The sequence below is a fragment of the Haliotis rubra genome, unplaced genomic scaffold (genome assembly GCF_003918875.1).
Source record: "Haliotis rubra isolate DU_JTF1 unplaced genomic scaffold, ASM391887v1 Scf18, whole genome shotgun sequence".
Taxonomy (NCBI): Eukaryota; Metazoa; Mollusca; class Gastropoda; order Lepetellida; family Haliotidae; genus Haliotis; species Haliotis rubra.
In genome coordinates this window covers 3,672,601-3,688,784 of record NW_025765780.1, presented here as the reverse complement: position 1 = coordinate 3,688,784, position 16,184 = coordinate 3,672,601, and the positions used below count along the sequence as shown (strand labels likewise).

Genomic DNA, 16,184 nt, shown 5'->3' with positions numbered 1-16,184 from the left:
CAGGATAAGTAAAAAATATCAATTTTATCCGAAAAATTACATATTTCCTTATCCTGACTCATGCTATATTGACGGAAACAGGTGGTGGGTGAGCCACCTACAGGATTCTCTGTGACTGAATAATCATGTCATCGTTCGCTCGTACACCCCCTTGGAACTATTATTGCAGCTGGAACACGGCAAATTTGTCCTGATGATCATCAGGGTGCCACCTTCTTTTACATACGTAATAGAAGTAAATCATATAGAGTTCGTGGATTTAAGATAAACTAGAACACCTCGATGTCTAGGTATCTTGAATGATCCATATGTTAAGGTAAGGACTATTACCAAAACTGGTATCGCGAATGAATATGTTAAGGTAAGGACTATCACCGAAAACTGAGCCTATATCCCTCATGTGCTGACTTATCATGGACTCTCTGCCGGTGGCAATGGATCAGTTGCCTGGCGTCAACGAGTCTGCTTGACAAGGATGAGTATTCTCATCATCTGGCTGGAATCATGCTGCGCTAATACTAGTGGCCTGAAATGGTGTATACCGGATACGTCTTCAGTAGCGATATACCGTAAATAGTGGTTGGCGAACACAGTGTCCGACTTCCAAAAGCAGCCTTCCATGATGAATGATAAAGAGCAGTTCCCGTGTAGGGCGAGTGTCGAGGCCAGTGCTTTAACTTCATGTGGGTTCAATGGTTTGGGTGGCTCTAACCCTGCTGCTCGTCTGATCCAAAAGGAGATCATAGTTCAGGAGACCTCTACAGTCGTGGCGGGTGATAGCGGGATAAATAGGCACTTGAACTTTCACCTCGCAGTAATCCTGTCCAAGACCTTCAAGGCTCTGACCGGGCATAAGGACAGATTTTGTGCATCGTCTGTAACGTAGGACTGACGATCCGGTTGACCAGGCATTTGATTCTTAGCGATGTGATCCCATCTCAGGCCTAGATGGACTGCAGCACACTCTCCTGTGTCGAATCTTGTATGGCCGAAGTCAAGGGCATGGATTTCTGACATTCAAGCAGCAGCAGCTGAGGCGAGGAGAAGCAGCATCTTTTGAGTTAACAACTCAAATGTTGCCAGCATCAGCGGCTCATATACATCACTGATGAGAGGCTGCAACACTATGTTGACATCCCAAGCTGGAGCTCTAAACTTCTGCTGCTGATCTTCCAACTTGAACAATCTCAGCAGGGCGACGAATTCAGGTACCTTGGTCAGCTTAACCCCTGTATCCATGGTGATGACAGAGCTGATCGCCACTTGGTAGGTAGAAAGCGTAGAACCTTTCAGGTGTCTAGTAGCCCACAGATGACACAGGTAGTCATCTACTTGTAGGTGCGTCGCTTTCATGGCCAAGAACCCCTTGTGAGCAGATAACTGGTCGAAGGTCCCCCACTTGTCATCATACAGGTTACGAGTAGATTGATGCAAGGCCAGCGCACTGCCTTAGCTGCTCTGGCGGAGTACCCTCTTCTCTTCAAGCAGTGCGTAATATGTTCCACGTGTAGCTGGAATCCTGCTGGGTTGCCACGCCGCTGGTTGGTGTGAGGGTGGATCAGTAGATTCAGACAATCTGGTAGTCGTAGCGCTGGATCGCTGTGATGCCCTGAGGTCTGGGAATCAGGATCCTACCAGTTAAGCGCGACCAAAATCAGTTGCAGGATTTTGGTCTGGCTGACCTTGTGTAGCACTTGATGTAACAGGATCGGTGGTGGGAACGAGTACTCGTTCAGTCCCTCCCAGGATATGGCTAGGGCGTTAACAGCCCATGCTAGAGGATCTGGTACCAGTGAGACGAATGTTGCCACCTGATGGTTGAATCGTGTCGCAAACAGATCGATGAGGGGACGACCGTGCGCTACTGTTAACAACTGGAACGCCTCTGGATGCGGCATCCATTCTGTGGGTGATGGATGGACCGGTCTGGATAAGGCGTCTGCCCCTGGGATGTGGCAGGCTTTCATCCGCAGGTTGATGTCTTCTGCTATGTCGAACAGCTGGAACATCAGTTGAAGCAGGGGAGCTGATCTCGTGGAGCCTTGTAGGTTGATGTAGAAGCCTACTGTTGAGTAGTCCGTGTGGATCATAAGAACTTGATTCCTTAGTTTCAGCGCCCAATGTTGAACAGCCTCTATCACCGCCTTGAGTTCCATCTGATTGATGTGTAGAGCTTTCTCCGCCTGTGACCAAGTTCATGAGGCGACCTTGTCGTTGAAGTCTGCTCCCTAGCCCTGGAGAGATGGATCCACGAAGAGATGTAGATGTAGAAGAGATGTAGGCTGGCTCTCGTAAACAGGTTCCACCGCAGACATTCAACTTCTCTGTCCACCAGAGTAGGTGCGACTTCAGATGCTGCGGGATGGCGAATCTCTGGACATCATCTAGATGAGTTATCAGGAAGCGCTGTAGCGGTCGTAGCTGCAACCTTCCTCTGCGTGTGAGAGCCTGCGCCGAATTGAGTATGTCTAATGGAGTGTTGAGGGTGTCTGGTATGCTCGCCTGGATGCTCTGGTACTACAATGCAGTTCTTCGTGTTTAGGAATCTGATGCCGAGGAACTGTAAATCTTGGGAAGGCTCCAACTGCAACTTAAAATGGTTCACCAGCCAGCCTAACTGTGTCAGTAGGTTGATCGTAAACTGCAACTGCCGTCTGTGTTGATCTGCTTGTTGATGGGCCTGGATACCGTCGTCTAGGTAGAATGCACTGCGCAGTCCCCGCTGATGTAGATACGCAACGATGGGCTTGGTTACACGTGTAAATAGGCACGGGGCCGATGAAATTCCAAAGGGGAAGACCTTCAATTGGTAGTGTTGCCCCTGGTACAGGAAATGCAGGTACTTCCTTGACTTGGGATGCATGAAGATGTGCAGGTAGGTCTTGCAGATCTATTCTGGCCAAGAAGTCGTTGGGTCTGATGAGATGTCGCAGTTGAGGCAAGTGTAACATCTTGAACTTGTCCGGTTTCAGCAAGTAGTCAAGGTTGAAGCGCTTCATATTGTTGATGAGGCGGAACTTCATTCTTTTTTTTCGGTACCAGGAAGATTGGAGAATAAAACCCAGGCGTGAGTCTGCGTTGATCTATGATCTCTACAGCGTCCTTCGCCAGCAAGGAGTCGATGACCTCAGTCAGCTTGACATGCACTGGCTCGGGATACAGGTGTATCTGCGGGTTGATGGTCAGCAGTGGTGTTGCCTTCAACTGGCTCCTGTAACCCTCTCATAGTACGTATACCATGTAGTCGTCTTGTAGTATTCTCCAATTCTCCCAGTAGCGCCCTAGACATCCACCTACGGTTGACGGTTGTACAGGAACGGCTGGAGGTGGAACTGACCAGTAGTTCTGAACCTGGACTTCAGTGACGGGAACTTTGACCGCTGCCGGAGGAACGACCACGACCGGAGTAACTTCAAGTGTTGTTGGAGCGACGAAAAGTGCAGGTTCTCCAGCCACGAGGAGAGGGGTACTTCTCCTTATACCGGAGAAACGTGACCGCAGCTGGCTACGTTGAGACGTCTGCCGGAACATGTTGTTCATGGTCTGGACGGAGTTAATTAGCATCAGGTCCTGGGACATCTGCTGGATACCACCATCAAAAAAGGTATGTGCTTTCCAAGGCTTCAGCAGGAGAGGCTTGGTGTAGACATCTGGCCAGTTGCACGAACTCAGAAGACCCTGCAGTCGTAGAAGAGTGATGCGTAGAAGAGTGACTTAGAGGCTAGGTGATCGGAGATGAACTCCTGATCCCTGCGCTGGGTGACAAGTGGAAAGTAGAAAAGTATCATCCTTTCTTCCCCCATCTTCGGATTCTTCAAGGCACTCATGAGTGCCTCGTCCTGGACTTGGCAAGACCAAAGAACGCCCTCCTCATAGTGGTATCTAGTTGAGCCATATTCTTGCCTTCAACTTTGTAGATACGGGACTTCGACGAGATGGTAGTCTTCTACTTCCAGCGCCTTGATAAAGTGATGCATGTTGTTTAACTGGAATCTGCAAGCGCTGAACGACTGTGTGTGCTGCCTTCAAATTCTCAGGTACTTGGGATATCGGCTTCATCGGAGGGATCGTAATGGAGTCGAAGTTGTCATCCGTGATGCAATACATCTCTGCCGGATTGGAGTCTCGAGTCGGTGACGAGATTGGGAGACCGTCAGCAACCCAGGACCGACTCTGCGTCGATATAGATGGAGGAATCTTCCTCTGCATGATGACCGTCCTCCAACACAGGTGCAGGATTCATGTAGTCCGAGACAGTTGATGAGATGACACCGATAGACAGGTCTACGCTGGCTGTCAACGATTGTTGAGTAGTAGCAGGACCCGATGATCTCGAAGATCTGTGACGACCTGGATGTAGAGGGTTTCTTCGTCAAAGTGGAGGACCTCCTCTTCTTATGCTGCGACTCAGCTTCTCTTAGAGAGGACTTCCTCTTACCTGGTGACTGACAGGCAACCTCCATAGGGACAAGAGACATCACAGGCAGGGACTGTGATGACATTGTAAAGGCAGGAACGGCGGGCTATACTCTGCACATGTAAACTGCAACAACTCAAGATCAGATGACTGCACCAACCTTCTCAACGCAGACTAGCTGGAACGCCATATCTGACAACAGGTTGTGTAGACTTGAACGCCAAATATTCAATCAAATTTTCAATCAAATTCAATGAAATTCAAAATCAGACAAATGTGTGTAATAAATACATCATGAGAATATCAAACACAAACTGAAAGGGATTCAAGCTTTCACTTAACCGTTTGAAGAAGAAGGGAGATAACCAATATAGCATGAGTCGGGATAAGGAAAAATGATAAACACTGGGGAGTATACTTACATCTATCCCCATGTGGTGCTTGTCCTGGCTCCCTACCTTGTCATGCTACAGTGCCACTATCTCCACGTGGTGCTTGTCCTGGCTCCCTACCTTGTCATGCTACAGTGCCACTATCTCCATGTGGTGCTTGTACTGGCTCCCTACCTTGTCATGCTACAGTGTGACTATCCCCATGTGGTGCTTGTCCTGGCTCACTACCTTGCCATGCTACAGTGCCACTATCCCCATGTGGTGCTTGTCCTGGCTCACTACCTTGCCATGCTACAGTGCCACTATCCCCATGTGGTGCTTGTACTGGCAACCTACCTTGTCATGCTACAGTGTGACTATCCCCATGTGGTGCTTGTACTGGCTCACTACCTTGTCATGCTACAGTGTGACTATCCCCATGTGGTGCTTGTACTGGCTCACTACCTTGCCATGCTACAGTGCCACTATCCCCATGTGGTGCTTGTACTGGCTCCTTACCTTGTCATGATACAGTGCCACTATCCCCATGTGGTGCTTGTCCTGGCTCCCTACCTTGTCATGCTACAGTATGACTATCTCCATGTGGTGCTTGTACTGGCTCCCTACCTTGTCATGCTACAGTATCCCCATGTATCTCCATGTCATGGTGCTTGACTACATGTGGTGCTTGTACTGGCTCCCTACCTTGTCATGCTACAGTATGACTATCTCCATGTGGTGCTTGTACTGGCTCCCTACCTTGTCATGATACAGTATGACTATCCCCATGTGGTGCTTGTCCTGGCTCCCTACCTTGTCATGCTACAGTATGACTATCTCCATGTGGTGCTTGTCCTGGCTCCTACCTTGTCATGATACAGTGCCACTATCCCCATGTGGTGCTTGTACTGGCTCCCTACCTTGTCATGATACAGTGCCACTATCCCCATGTGGTGCTTGTACTGGCTCCCTACCTTGTCATGATACAGTGCCACTATCCCCATGTGGTGCTTGTACTGGCAACCTACCTTGTCATGACTATACAGTGCCACTATCCCCATGTGGTGCTTGTACTGGCTCACTACCTGCCATGTCATGCCACTACATGTGGTGTGTACTGGCAACTATCATGATACAGTGACACTATCCCCATGTGGTGCTTGTACTGGCAACCTACCTTGTCTACAGTGCATGACTATCCCCATGTGTGCTTGTCCTGGCTCCCTACCTTGTCATGATACAGTGTGACTATCCCCATGTGGTGCTTGTACTGGCTCCCTACCTTGTCATGATACAGTGCCACTATCCCCATGTGGTGCTTGTACTGGCTCCCTACCTTGTCATGATACAGTGCCACTATCCCCATGTGGTGCTTGTACTGGCTCCCTACCTTGTCATGATACAGTATGACTATCCCCATGTGGTGCTTGTACTGGCTCCCTACCTTGTCATGATACAGTATGACTATCCCCATGTGGTGCTTGTACTGGCTCCCTACCTTGTCATGATACAGTGTGACTATCCCCATGTGGTGCTTGTACTGGCTCCCTACCTTGTCATGATACAGTGTGACTATCCCCATGTGGTGCTTGTACTGGCTCCCTACCTTGTCATGATACAGTGACACTATCCCCATGTGGTGCTTGTACTGGCTCCCTACCTTGTCATGATACAGTGCCACTATCCCCATGTGGTGCTTGTACTGGCTCCCTACCTTGTCATGATACAGTACAGGCACTATCCCCATGACTATCCCCATGTGGTGCTTGTCCTGGCTCCCTACCTTGTCATGCTACAGTGTGACTATCCCCATGTGGTGCTTGTCCTGGCTCCCAGCCTTGTCATGCTACAGTGTGACTATCCCCATGTGGTGCTTGTACTGGCTCCCTACCTTGTCATGATACAGTATGACTATCCCCATGTGGTGCTTGTACTGGCTCCCTGACTACCTTGTCCATGATACAGTCATGACTATCCCCATGTGGTGCTTGTACTGGCTCCCTATCCCCCTTGTCATGATACAGTACAGTGACACTATCCCCATGTGGTGCTTGTCCTGGCTATCCCCCCTACCTTGTCATGATACAGTATGACTATCTCCTGTGGTGCTTGTGCCACTATCCCCATGTGGTGCTTGTCCTGGCTCCCAGCCTTGTCATGCTACAGTGTTACTATCCCCATGTGGTGACTATCTCCATGCTACAGTATGACTATCTCCATGTGGTGCTTGTACTGGCTCCCTACCTTGTCTTGTCCCCATGTGGTGCTTGTCCTGGCTCCCTACCTTGTCATGATACAGTATGACTATCCCCATGTGGTGCTTGTCCTGGCTACCTTGTCATGCTACAGTGTGACTATCCCCCTCATGATACAGTATGACTATCCCCATGTGGTGCACTGGACCCTACCTTGTCATGATACAGTGCCACTATCCCCATGTGGTGCTTGTACTGGCTCCCTACCTTGTCATGATACAGTATGACTATCCCCATGTGGTGCTTGTCCTGGCTCACTACCTTGTCATGCTACAGTGCCACTATCCCCATGTGGTGCTTGTACTGGCTCCCTCCCTTGTCATGATACAGTATGACTATCCCCATGTGGTGCTTGTCCTGGCTCACTACCTTGTCATGATACAGTGACACTATCCCCATGTGGTGCTTGTACTGGCTCCCTACCTTGTCATGATACAGTGACACTATCCCCATGTGGTGCTTGTACTGGCTCCCTACCTTGTCATGATACAGTATGACTATCCCCATGTGGTGCTTGTCCTGGCTCCCTACCTTGTCATGATACAGTATGACTATCTCCATGTGGTGCTTGTCCTGGCTCCCTACCTTGTCATGCTACAGTGTGACTATCCCCATGTGGTGCTTGTCCTAGCTCCCTACCTTGTCATGCTACAGTGTTACTATCCCCATGTGGTGCTTGTACTGGCTACCTACCTTGTCATGCTACAGTGTGACTATCCCTAAGTGGTGCTTGTCCTGGCTCTCTACCTTGTCATGCTACAGTGTGACTGTCGCCACGTCGTGCTTGTACTGGCTCCCTACCTTGTCATGCTACAGTGTGACTATCCCAATGTGGTGCTTGTCCTGGCTCCCTACCTTGTCATGCTACAGTGTGACTATCTCCATGTGGTGCTTGTCCTGTCTCCCTACCCTGTCATGCTACAGTGCCACTATCCCCAAGTGGTGCTTGTCCTAGCTCACCACCTTGTCATGCTACAGTGCCACTATCCCCAACTGGTACTTGTCCTGGCTCCCTACCTTGTCATACTACAGTGCCACTATCCCCAAGTGGTGCTTGTCCTAGCTCACCACCTTTTCATGCTACAGTGTGACTATCTCCATGTGGTGCTTGTCCTGTCTCCCTACCCTGTCATGCTACAGTGCCACTATCCCCAAGTGGTGCTTGTCCTAGCTCACCACCTTGTCATGCTACAGTGCCACTATCCCCAACTGGTACTTGTCCTGGCTCCCTACCTTGTCATACTACAGTGCCACTATCCCCAAGTGGTGCTTGTCCTAGCTCACCACCTTTTCATGCTACAGTGTGACTATCCCCATGTGGTGCTTGTCCTAGCTCCCTACCTTGTCATGCTACAGTGACACTCTCCCCAAGTGGTGCTTGACCTAGCTCACCACCTTGTCATGCTACAGTGTGACTATCCGCATGTGGTGCTTGTCCTAGCTCCCTACCTTGTCATGCTACAGTGCCACTATCCCCATGTGGTGCTTGTCCTGGCTCACCACCTTGTCATGCTACAGTGCCACTATCTCCATGTGTTGCTTGTCCTGGCTCCCTTCCTTGTCATGCTACAGTGTGACTATCCCTATGTGGTGCTTGTCCTGGCTCCCTACCTTGTCATGCTACAGTGTGACTATCCCAATGTGGTGCTTGTCCTGCCTCCCTACCTTGTCATGCTACAGTGTGACTATCTCCATGTGGTGCTTGCCCTGTCTCCCTACCCTGTCATGCTACAGTGCCACTATCCCCAAGTGGTGCTTGTCCTAGCTCACCACCTTGTCATGCTACAGTGCCACTATCCCCATGTGGTGCTTGTCCTAGCTCCCTACCTTGTCATGCTACAGTGACGCTCTCCCCAAGTGGTGCTTGTCCTAGCTCACCACCTTGTCATGCTACAGTGTGACTATCCCCATGTGGTGCTTGTCCTAGCTCCCTACCTTGTCATGCTACAGTGCCACTATCCCCATGTGGTGCTTGTCCTGGCTCACCACCTTGTCATGCTACAGTGCCACTATCTCCATGTGTTGCTTGTCCTGGCTCCCTTCCTTGTCATGCTACAGTGTGACTATCCCCATGTGGTGCTTGTCCTGGCTCCCTACCTTGTCATTCTGCAGTGTGACAACCTCCTGCTGTGCCTGTCCGAGCTCCTCGCCGTAGAAGGAGCGGGAGATATTTGCTGTCTCATTCATCTGCTCCTGCACCAGTTCCTCCAGCTTCTTCACATGCTCTTTCAACTGGCGCTCGGCATTCTGGGACAAATCTAGGTCTGCCTGGAGATGACTTATCTGTAACCATGGTAACAAACAGATAAAGTCACTTTTCAATTCATCTGGAAATAAACTGTATAAACGAATGGACTGAATTGAAGTTCAATTTTAACAATAACAGAACACTATTGTTAAGTACACATGCACTGTACGACCAGAAACCTGTTTTTTCAACTGTACAGCTTCTTGGTTATGCCGTGATTCAAGTTCGATGCTGATTCTCTCCCTTTGAGCTGCCATCTCCTGTTTGAGTGTTGCGATCTCGTCAATATACCACTTCTCCATGCTGGCTTTCTGGTCATACTTCAGCTGAAGACTGTACAGCTCTTGCTCCCTGCCCTGAACACACAAGGTCAACACACATGGTCAACACAAGTCAGTTGTGTGTAAATGTGCATGAAGAACTTCAAAAGCACCACACATAATTGCCCTATGAAGCCTTTCCAACTTACGTACCAGTATTTCATTACAGATCAGAAACAGATCAGAAACAGATGAGAATCTGTAGTGAAGTTGTTAAACATAGGACCCTCAGTCACAGGCCCTCACATCTTTGCGAGGATTAAAGATTTAAAAACATTTTCTTTGAGATGACCCCCAACTCGAAATGCTTCAGAGTGCAATACATCATGACAAGGCCAGACACTTCGGTGCACCGATCGCTACACTACCATCACATGCAATCAATTAAAACTTAATGTAAACATAATTGTGCATGCTTGGCCTATCGATCACCACCCATGACACCTACCAATTCTTTATTGTTATTTCTGCAAGTCGACTGAAAGCCGATTTTGACCTTCAACTAAACGATCAAGTCACAAATGGACAATGATAGGTCCACACAAAACAGGGGTGTGGTCGAAGCAAATCCTCTGATTGGTCGACGCTTGTAAATCCGCATATTCTTTATTAATTCGGAGGAATTTTGAATTGCATCACCTGCTTGACTTGGAAATGTAAGAAATTGTTTCCAGCAATGGCTTTTCAAAAGAAAACCATCAGCTGTAAATGTCTCCTCAACAAGCCTCAGATCCAAGGAATGTGTACTCACTCATTGTGTATTGAGTACTCCCAAAACTATCAATACACAATGAGTGAGTACACATTGACTGGAAACACAGACAGCACTGACAGATCCTCCTAGGGCTCACCATACCTCCACTTTCTGGGCATAGCTCTTGGCCAGATCTTCTATCTTATCCTTCAGCTGTGAGTTTTCTTCCAGGAGAGCCTTCCCAACCTCCACAGCTCTCATCAAGTTGTCATCTTTCTGGGCCAACTCCTCCTTGAGGACAGAAACATCCCCCATTCTGTCTGTATCAGTCTGAAACCAGGACAGAGCAATGTCATCGTGAGAGCCACAACGGTGAGAAACACGTCCAGACACAGGCTGAATAGGAACAGCATCCCTGTGGTCTAATTTCTTTTGGCCTATCTTAATACAGAGCTATTAACATCCTCCTTTAAAGGGCAAGTTAGTCTGTCATACAGACCCTGAAGGAAATATATCCAAGAAAGCCCATGCAAGTCTAGATTATGTGGCAAGTCTAGATTTCCAGTTTCTGAAAATGAAGAAAGTCTCAGGGCTCCTTTTCATTATATATATTTTTTTACTATGACCTGTCTTTTTCCGTAAAATATGTTCATTTCGGAGACTAGTTGTTATAAGGGCAAGTATATATGATTACTTACATCACATTTAGTGAGTGAGTGAGCGAGTTAATATTTAGCGTTACATCGGCAATATCGCAGCCATTTCGTGACGTACATCACATTTAAGCACATACGATGCCTGAATCAACATAAGTTTCTTTCTTAACATTCTGCGTACCTGTGTTGGTGAAAACGCCACTTTGTTAAAGTCTCTTACAGATAATGATGTCAACGTATGTCAACATTGTTCTAGACATTTGGCATTTGTATTGAAAATACTCGTGGTCAATCTATAATGCTGCATAGTTTCATCTATAATGCATCTTTCGTATTTTTGTTACACATGTCTTCACAGTGTGAATCACACAATGAACTTCATTATTTTTATCTTTTTTTTTAGATTAGACGTGAGACCAGTCTAAAACAGTAAATGAGTGAGTATGGTTTTACGGCACTTTTAACAATATTCCGGCAATATCACGGCAGTGGACACCAGAAATGGGCTTTCACATATTGTACCCATGTGGGGAATCGCAACCCGGGTCTTCCGCACGACACGCGAACAGTTTAATCACTCAGCTACACACACACACACACACACACACCCCTCTAAAACAATTGGCACTAATTATGTCATAATCCAACAGGGGTAACTCCGACCTGGTTAGTTTGGAAAGAAAGGCCTCATAATGTCATAATATTTCAACTCTAACATAGATGTTCTTCTTTCAATACACCATCAAGTCGACTACACTGATGTAAGAACTAAGGATATCATATTCAGGTGATGGCATTATCGTTATTACCTACATTATGTACATGAGGTAACATTCTATGCATATCACATGCATAATGCATAACAAACCACACATTGAATAAACAGTGCAGTAATAGCTGGGAGGGTATTCCAGTTTTGTAGTAGATCAAAAAACCTGCTGTTTCATGGTTCCATGTTGTAACGTACACTTACCAATTATTGGTGGCTGATGTATGTTGAAGCTATAGTCGGAAATATTAATGGTGTCATTAAATTATTTCCTTCCAATACTTCTCTTTGTAATCATGTATCAATATAACAGTACAGACAAGTGAACAGCTTGTTGTAGAAGCAGATCTGAGAGCGTCTTATCTAATTGTTCAGCATGGATCCACACAAATATTAATCATGTTTATAACAATAATAACACTAGTTGGCAGGGAAATATAACATTAATCTGTAAAACTGATTGCATTACTGAGGTGAAAAGGGTGAAATGTTTTGTTGAATGGCAGAGCCAGTAGTTTTCAAACCACATCATGATGTACACACAGTGCCTTTGAGAAAGTGGTCAGATGTAAATTTACTGAGAAAGTGTAACTCAAATGTTATATAGTTATAACAAGTTATATCATGGTGAGTAGACTAACATCTCTGAATATATACTCCTCACAAAAAGTTAAGCAACACAATTTTTTAGTCTCATTATATTTTCATTTATTGAAACTGCAAATCATGGAATGATGCAATAGAAAGGTGAAACATATATGTACACACGATGAACAAAATGGAATGAAATGGTAATCGACTTACAAATCATCAAAAGCATGTACCCGTGAAACAGTCGTGCAAAATGTGCTGCGTTGATGGAGCAAACTGTCAACATTAAGGTTTAAGTCAGTTTGGGGCAATGAAGCAGTGTTCAGTAACGCGTATGACCACCATGAGCACAAATGCAAGCTTCTACACGTCTTTGCATTGACCAAATGAGCCTTTAAAGTTGCTGTTGTGGAATGTTCTGCCATTTCTCTCTGTAACGCCTGCTCAAGGTCATCCAGAGTCTGGTGGTGAACATGGAAACCGTAAACACGACTTCCAATAATGTCCCAAGCATGGTCAATGGGATTAAGATCAAGTGACCTTGCAGGCCAGTCCATATGTGTGATGTGGTTGATCTAAACAACATCGTTAACAACTCTTTCTCAATAATTATCATCCATCGACGGACATTATCATCCATAAAAATGAAGTTAGGACCCGCTTGTTGCACCAGAGGAATGATTACAGGTAGGTTTACACTGATCAGGGTGCATGTGTGAAGAGTGGAGCACATTCATGCCACACATTTTGCATGTTATTCCTGAGAGTGGTTGAGTTCGGGTGATGTTGTCAATGTTATCAGATAAATCAATTTGACAGTCACTAAAGGTTATGTATTTTTTAATATCTACCTTTCAGTAACATGTCGGCAAAAATCGCTATTGAGAATGATAAAGATATTACACTGAAAACACTTGTTGCTTAAGTTTTTGTGAGGAGTACCGGTATATAAAATTTTGATAGTAACAAATAATCTCATTCAAATTGAAAAGGAGGCCCATGAGCATCCATCTACGGGTGGTCCATGCAAGCAGATTGAATCTGGCACGGGGATGACGCTGTCGGCTATGAAGACACACAAGGATGTCTTCCAAGTTGAAGAAGACGCTTGCAACTAACATTAGACGAGTCACAGGCAACTCATCATGCTGACCTTGGCTACGACCTTGTGTAGTAAACAATGGAGATGGCAGCACATACACATCTAGGTGTTTCCAGGAGAAGCCTCAGCATCTGCTACCCAGCTACCATCTGCTACCCAGCGCCTTCAGCAAGCACTAGTTGCGTGGATATTCGCTATATCCTATAATAATAATGATAATAAAGCTGCGGGATCCAGAACTGGGGACACATAACCGGGAAGTAGTTTGTTATGACTAGTCTAGGTTGGAGATCCCAGGTCGTGACTCAGAAGTTTAAAGTGAGACAGTTTAGTTTTATGCCGCTTTTAGCAATATGGAGACACCAGAAATGGGCTTCACACTTTGTACCCATTTGGGGAATCGAACCCTGGTCTTCGGCATGATGAGCGAACGCTTTAACCACTAGGCTACCCCACTGCCCTCAGAAGTTCAAATGCTTTCCTTTGTGTATCATCCATAACTGCTCTATTGGGGGAGCGATAACCAATTCCAAGAAGGGCTTTGCAGAACATAGTAATAATAATAATAACAAGAAGACAAAGTCATCAATATCCTCTGCAATGGCAAAACACTCTTCATGATTATGTCTACGAGTTATGATTATGTCAAATATTTAGGTGTGTATATAGAAAAGTGGAAGGAGAGTTTTGAAAGGTTTTGAAAGTTCTGCTCCAGAAATGAGCACTATCACCAATTTCAGTCTAAGTCGAACTTGTTGCCATGAAAACGCCAAAAATATTTTATTCAGAATTCCAAAACTACCAAAAGGCACAAGTACATCACCAGATCTATCTATGTGCCAAGTTTGGTGAAGAAATAGAGAACAGTTTAGAGTTCAGCTCCGGAAAAGAGCACTACCACAATTTCAGGCTAAGTCAAACTTGTTGCCATGGAAACGCCAAAAATATTTTACTCAGAATTCCAAAACAACCAAAAGGCACCAGTAGACCACCAGATCTATCTATGTGCCAAGTTTGGTGAAGAAATATTGAACGGTTTTAGATTTCTGCTCCGGAAAAGAGCACTACCACCAATTTCAGTCAAAGTCGAACTTGTTGCCATGGAAACGCAAAAAATATTTAATTCAGAATTCCAAACCTACCAAAAGGCACCAGTACACCACCAGATCCATGTATGTGCCAAGTTTGGTGAAGAAATATTGAACGGTTTTAGAGTTCTGCACTGGAAAAGACAAATGTGCACGGACGGACGGACAGAGTCCATTTTAATACCCCCCGCAAAACGCGTTGCGGGGGATAACAATAAAAAGTCTTTTCCTATGGCGCACAGTCTCCAAAAACCAAGTGTTTGCTCACAGCGCTTTATCAGAATCTGATTCTCATTTCCCCGGATAACCTGCCTGTACCGGCACTGTACCTGTTAGGCGTTAGAAGGTTATAGTCACATGACTATCCAACCGGGTACCCACTTTCTGCTGGCTGAACAGAGGCAACTTTGAACAAACTCACTTGGTGAGACCACATGTATAACATGTGCTTCGTTGTGGGGCAGGACTGAAGTCCTAGAAACTCTCAGGAGTCCAGCTGCCAAACACGGTCACCCATCCAAGGACTGTCCGAGCTCAAGGTTGATTAATTTCAACTGATTCGTGACCTGAGCTCTGTGCACAGGACCACACCCCACCACAAACTTAGTGCGTGCTTTCTCTATCGAAGGTCGTTCTTGTATTCCTCAGATTTCGGCACTGTAAAGGAAGATTGTTTGTATTTTACTATCAAATATAATGGACGCAGATTTTATTGAGATGTTCCGTAACTTATGGATAAAGCCTTTGACATTGTGTAAAGCTTTCTCGGCTTGTTTCGCCAGTGTTTCACAGGCTGCAGAAAATGCATTTCTACATGAAAACACGATGCCTAGGTATTTATAAGAAGAGGTACATTCTAGTAATTTTCCATTTTTTGCCATCTCTCATGTTTTAATATTTTGCTGCCATTTTTTAAGACTACTATCTTTTTTTCGGTATTAATAGTTAATCCCCATTTTTTACAATATTCGTATAAAATGTCAATTTTCTTCTGTAGGTTTGAGACACTGTAACCAAATATCGCTACATCATCCGCGAATAGGAGTATAGACAATGTGTGAATAGTTTCATCGATGAATACACCCGTTATGTCAATAGAGATCATATCTTTCACGAGCTCATCTACATACATTGTGAATAGTACTGGCGAAAGTATACAGCCCTGTCATACCTCAGAAGTAGGAGACACATCCGTCATGCTAAATTTTGAACATCTTACAGCTGCTCTTACATTGTTATAAATATTACGGAGTAGACTTGAAATTTGTCCACGCAAACCTCTTTGTAGTAGTATGTATAATAATTTGTGTCTATCAACGCTATCAAATGCCTTCTGGAAGACAACAAAAATACGGTAGAACTTTCCTTTCTTTTTACGTGTATGCTTATGTATTAGAAAATGTAATACATATGCTTGGTCAGTTGTCGAGTAGCTCTCTCAGAAGCCTGCCTGGGATTATGATATACGACTTTGTACAGACAGACAGAATTTGATGCGTGTATAGATGTTAATACTTTGCTTACTATATCTAACCAAGTTATACCCCTGAAGATTTTTGGGTAGTTTGTCATACCGCCTTTGTGTAATGGCACTACCAAGCCTAACTTCCACGACTTTGGGCACACGCCGGTACTAACTGCCGCACACAGCAAGTTTCCATCTACATGGCGTC

General features: G+C 45.7%; 1 protein-coding gene across 2 annotated transcripts in view; it reads right to left on the bottom strand.

The window, feature by feature from the left end:
* LOC124273380 (protein Spindly-B-like) overlaps window positions 1–16,184 on the bottom strand; it is a 53,849-nt gene that overhangs the window by 19,433 nt on the left and 18,232 nt on the right. The window contains exons 1-4 of one of the 2 annotated variants that reach the window (XM_046708647.1): window positions 14,933–14,966; window positions 10,468–10,635; window positions 9,471–9,647; window positions 9,141–9,326 (exon numbers count right to left, since the gene is read on the bottom strand). In XM_046708647.1, the coding sequence (XP_046564603.1) occupies window positions 9,141–9,326; window positions 9,471–9,647; window positions 10,468–10,635; window positions 14,933–14,956 (555 nt within the window). In that variant the 5' untranslated portion in view covers window positions 14,957–14,966. Of the gene's footprint in view, window positions 1–9,140; window positions 9,327–9,470; window positions 9,648–10,467; window positions 10,636–14,932; window positions 14,967–16,184 lie in introns of those variants that run through there. The other variant, XM_046708648.1, reaches the window with a different exon arrangement.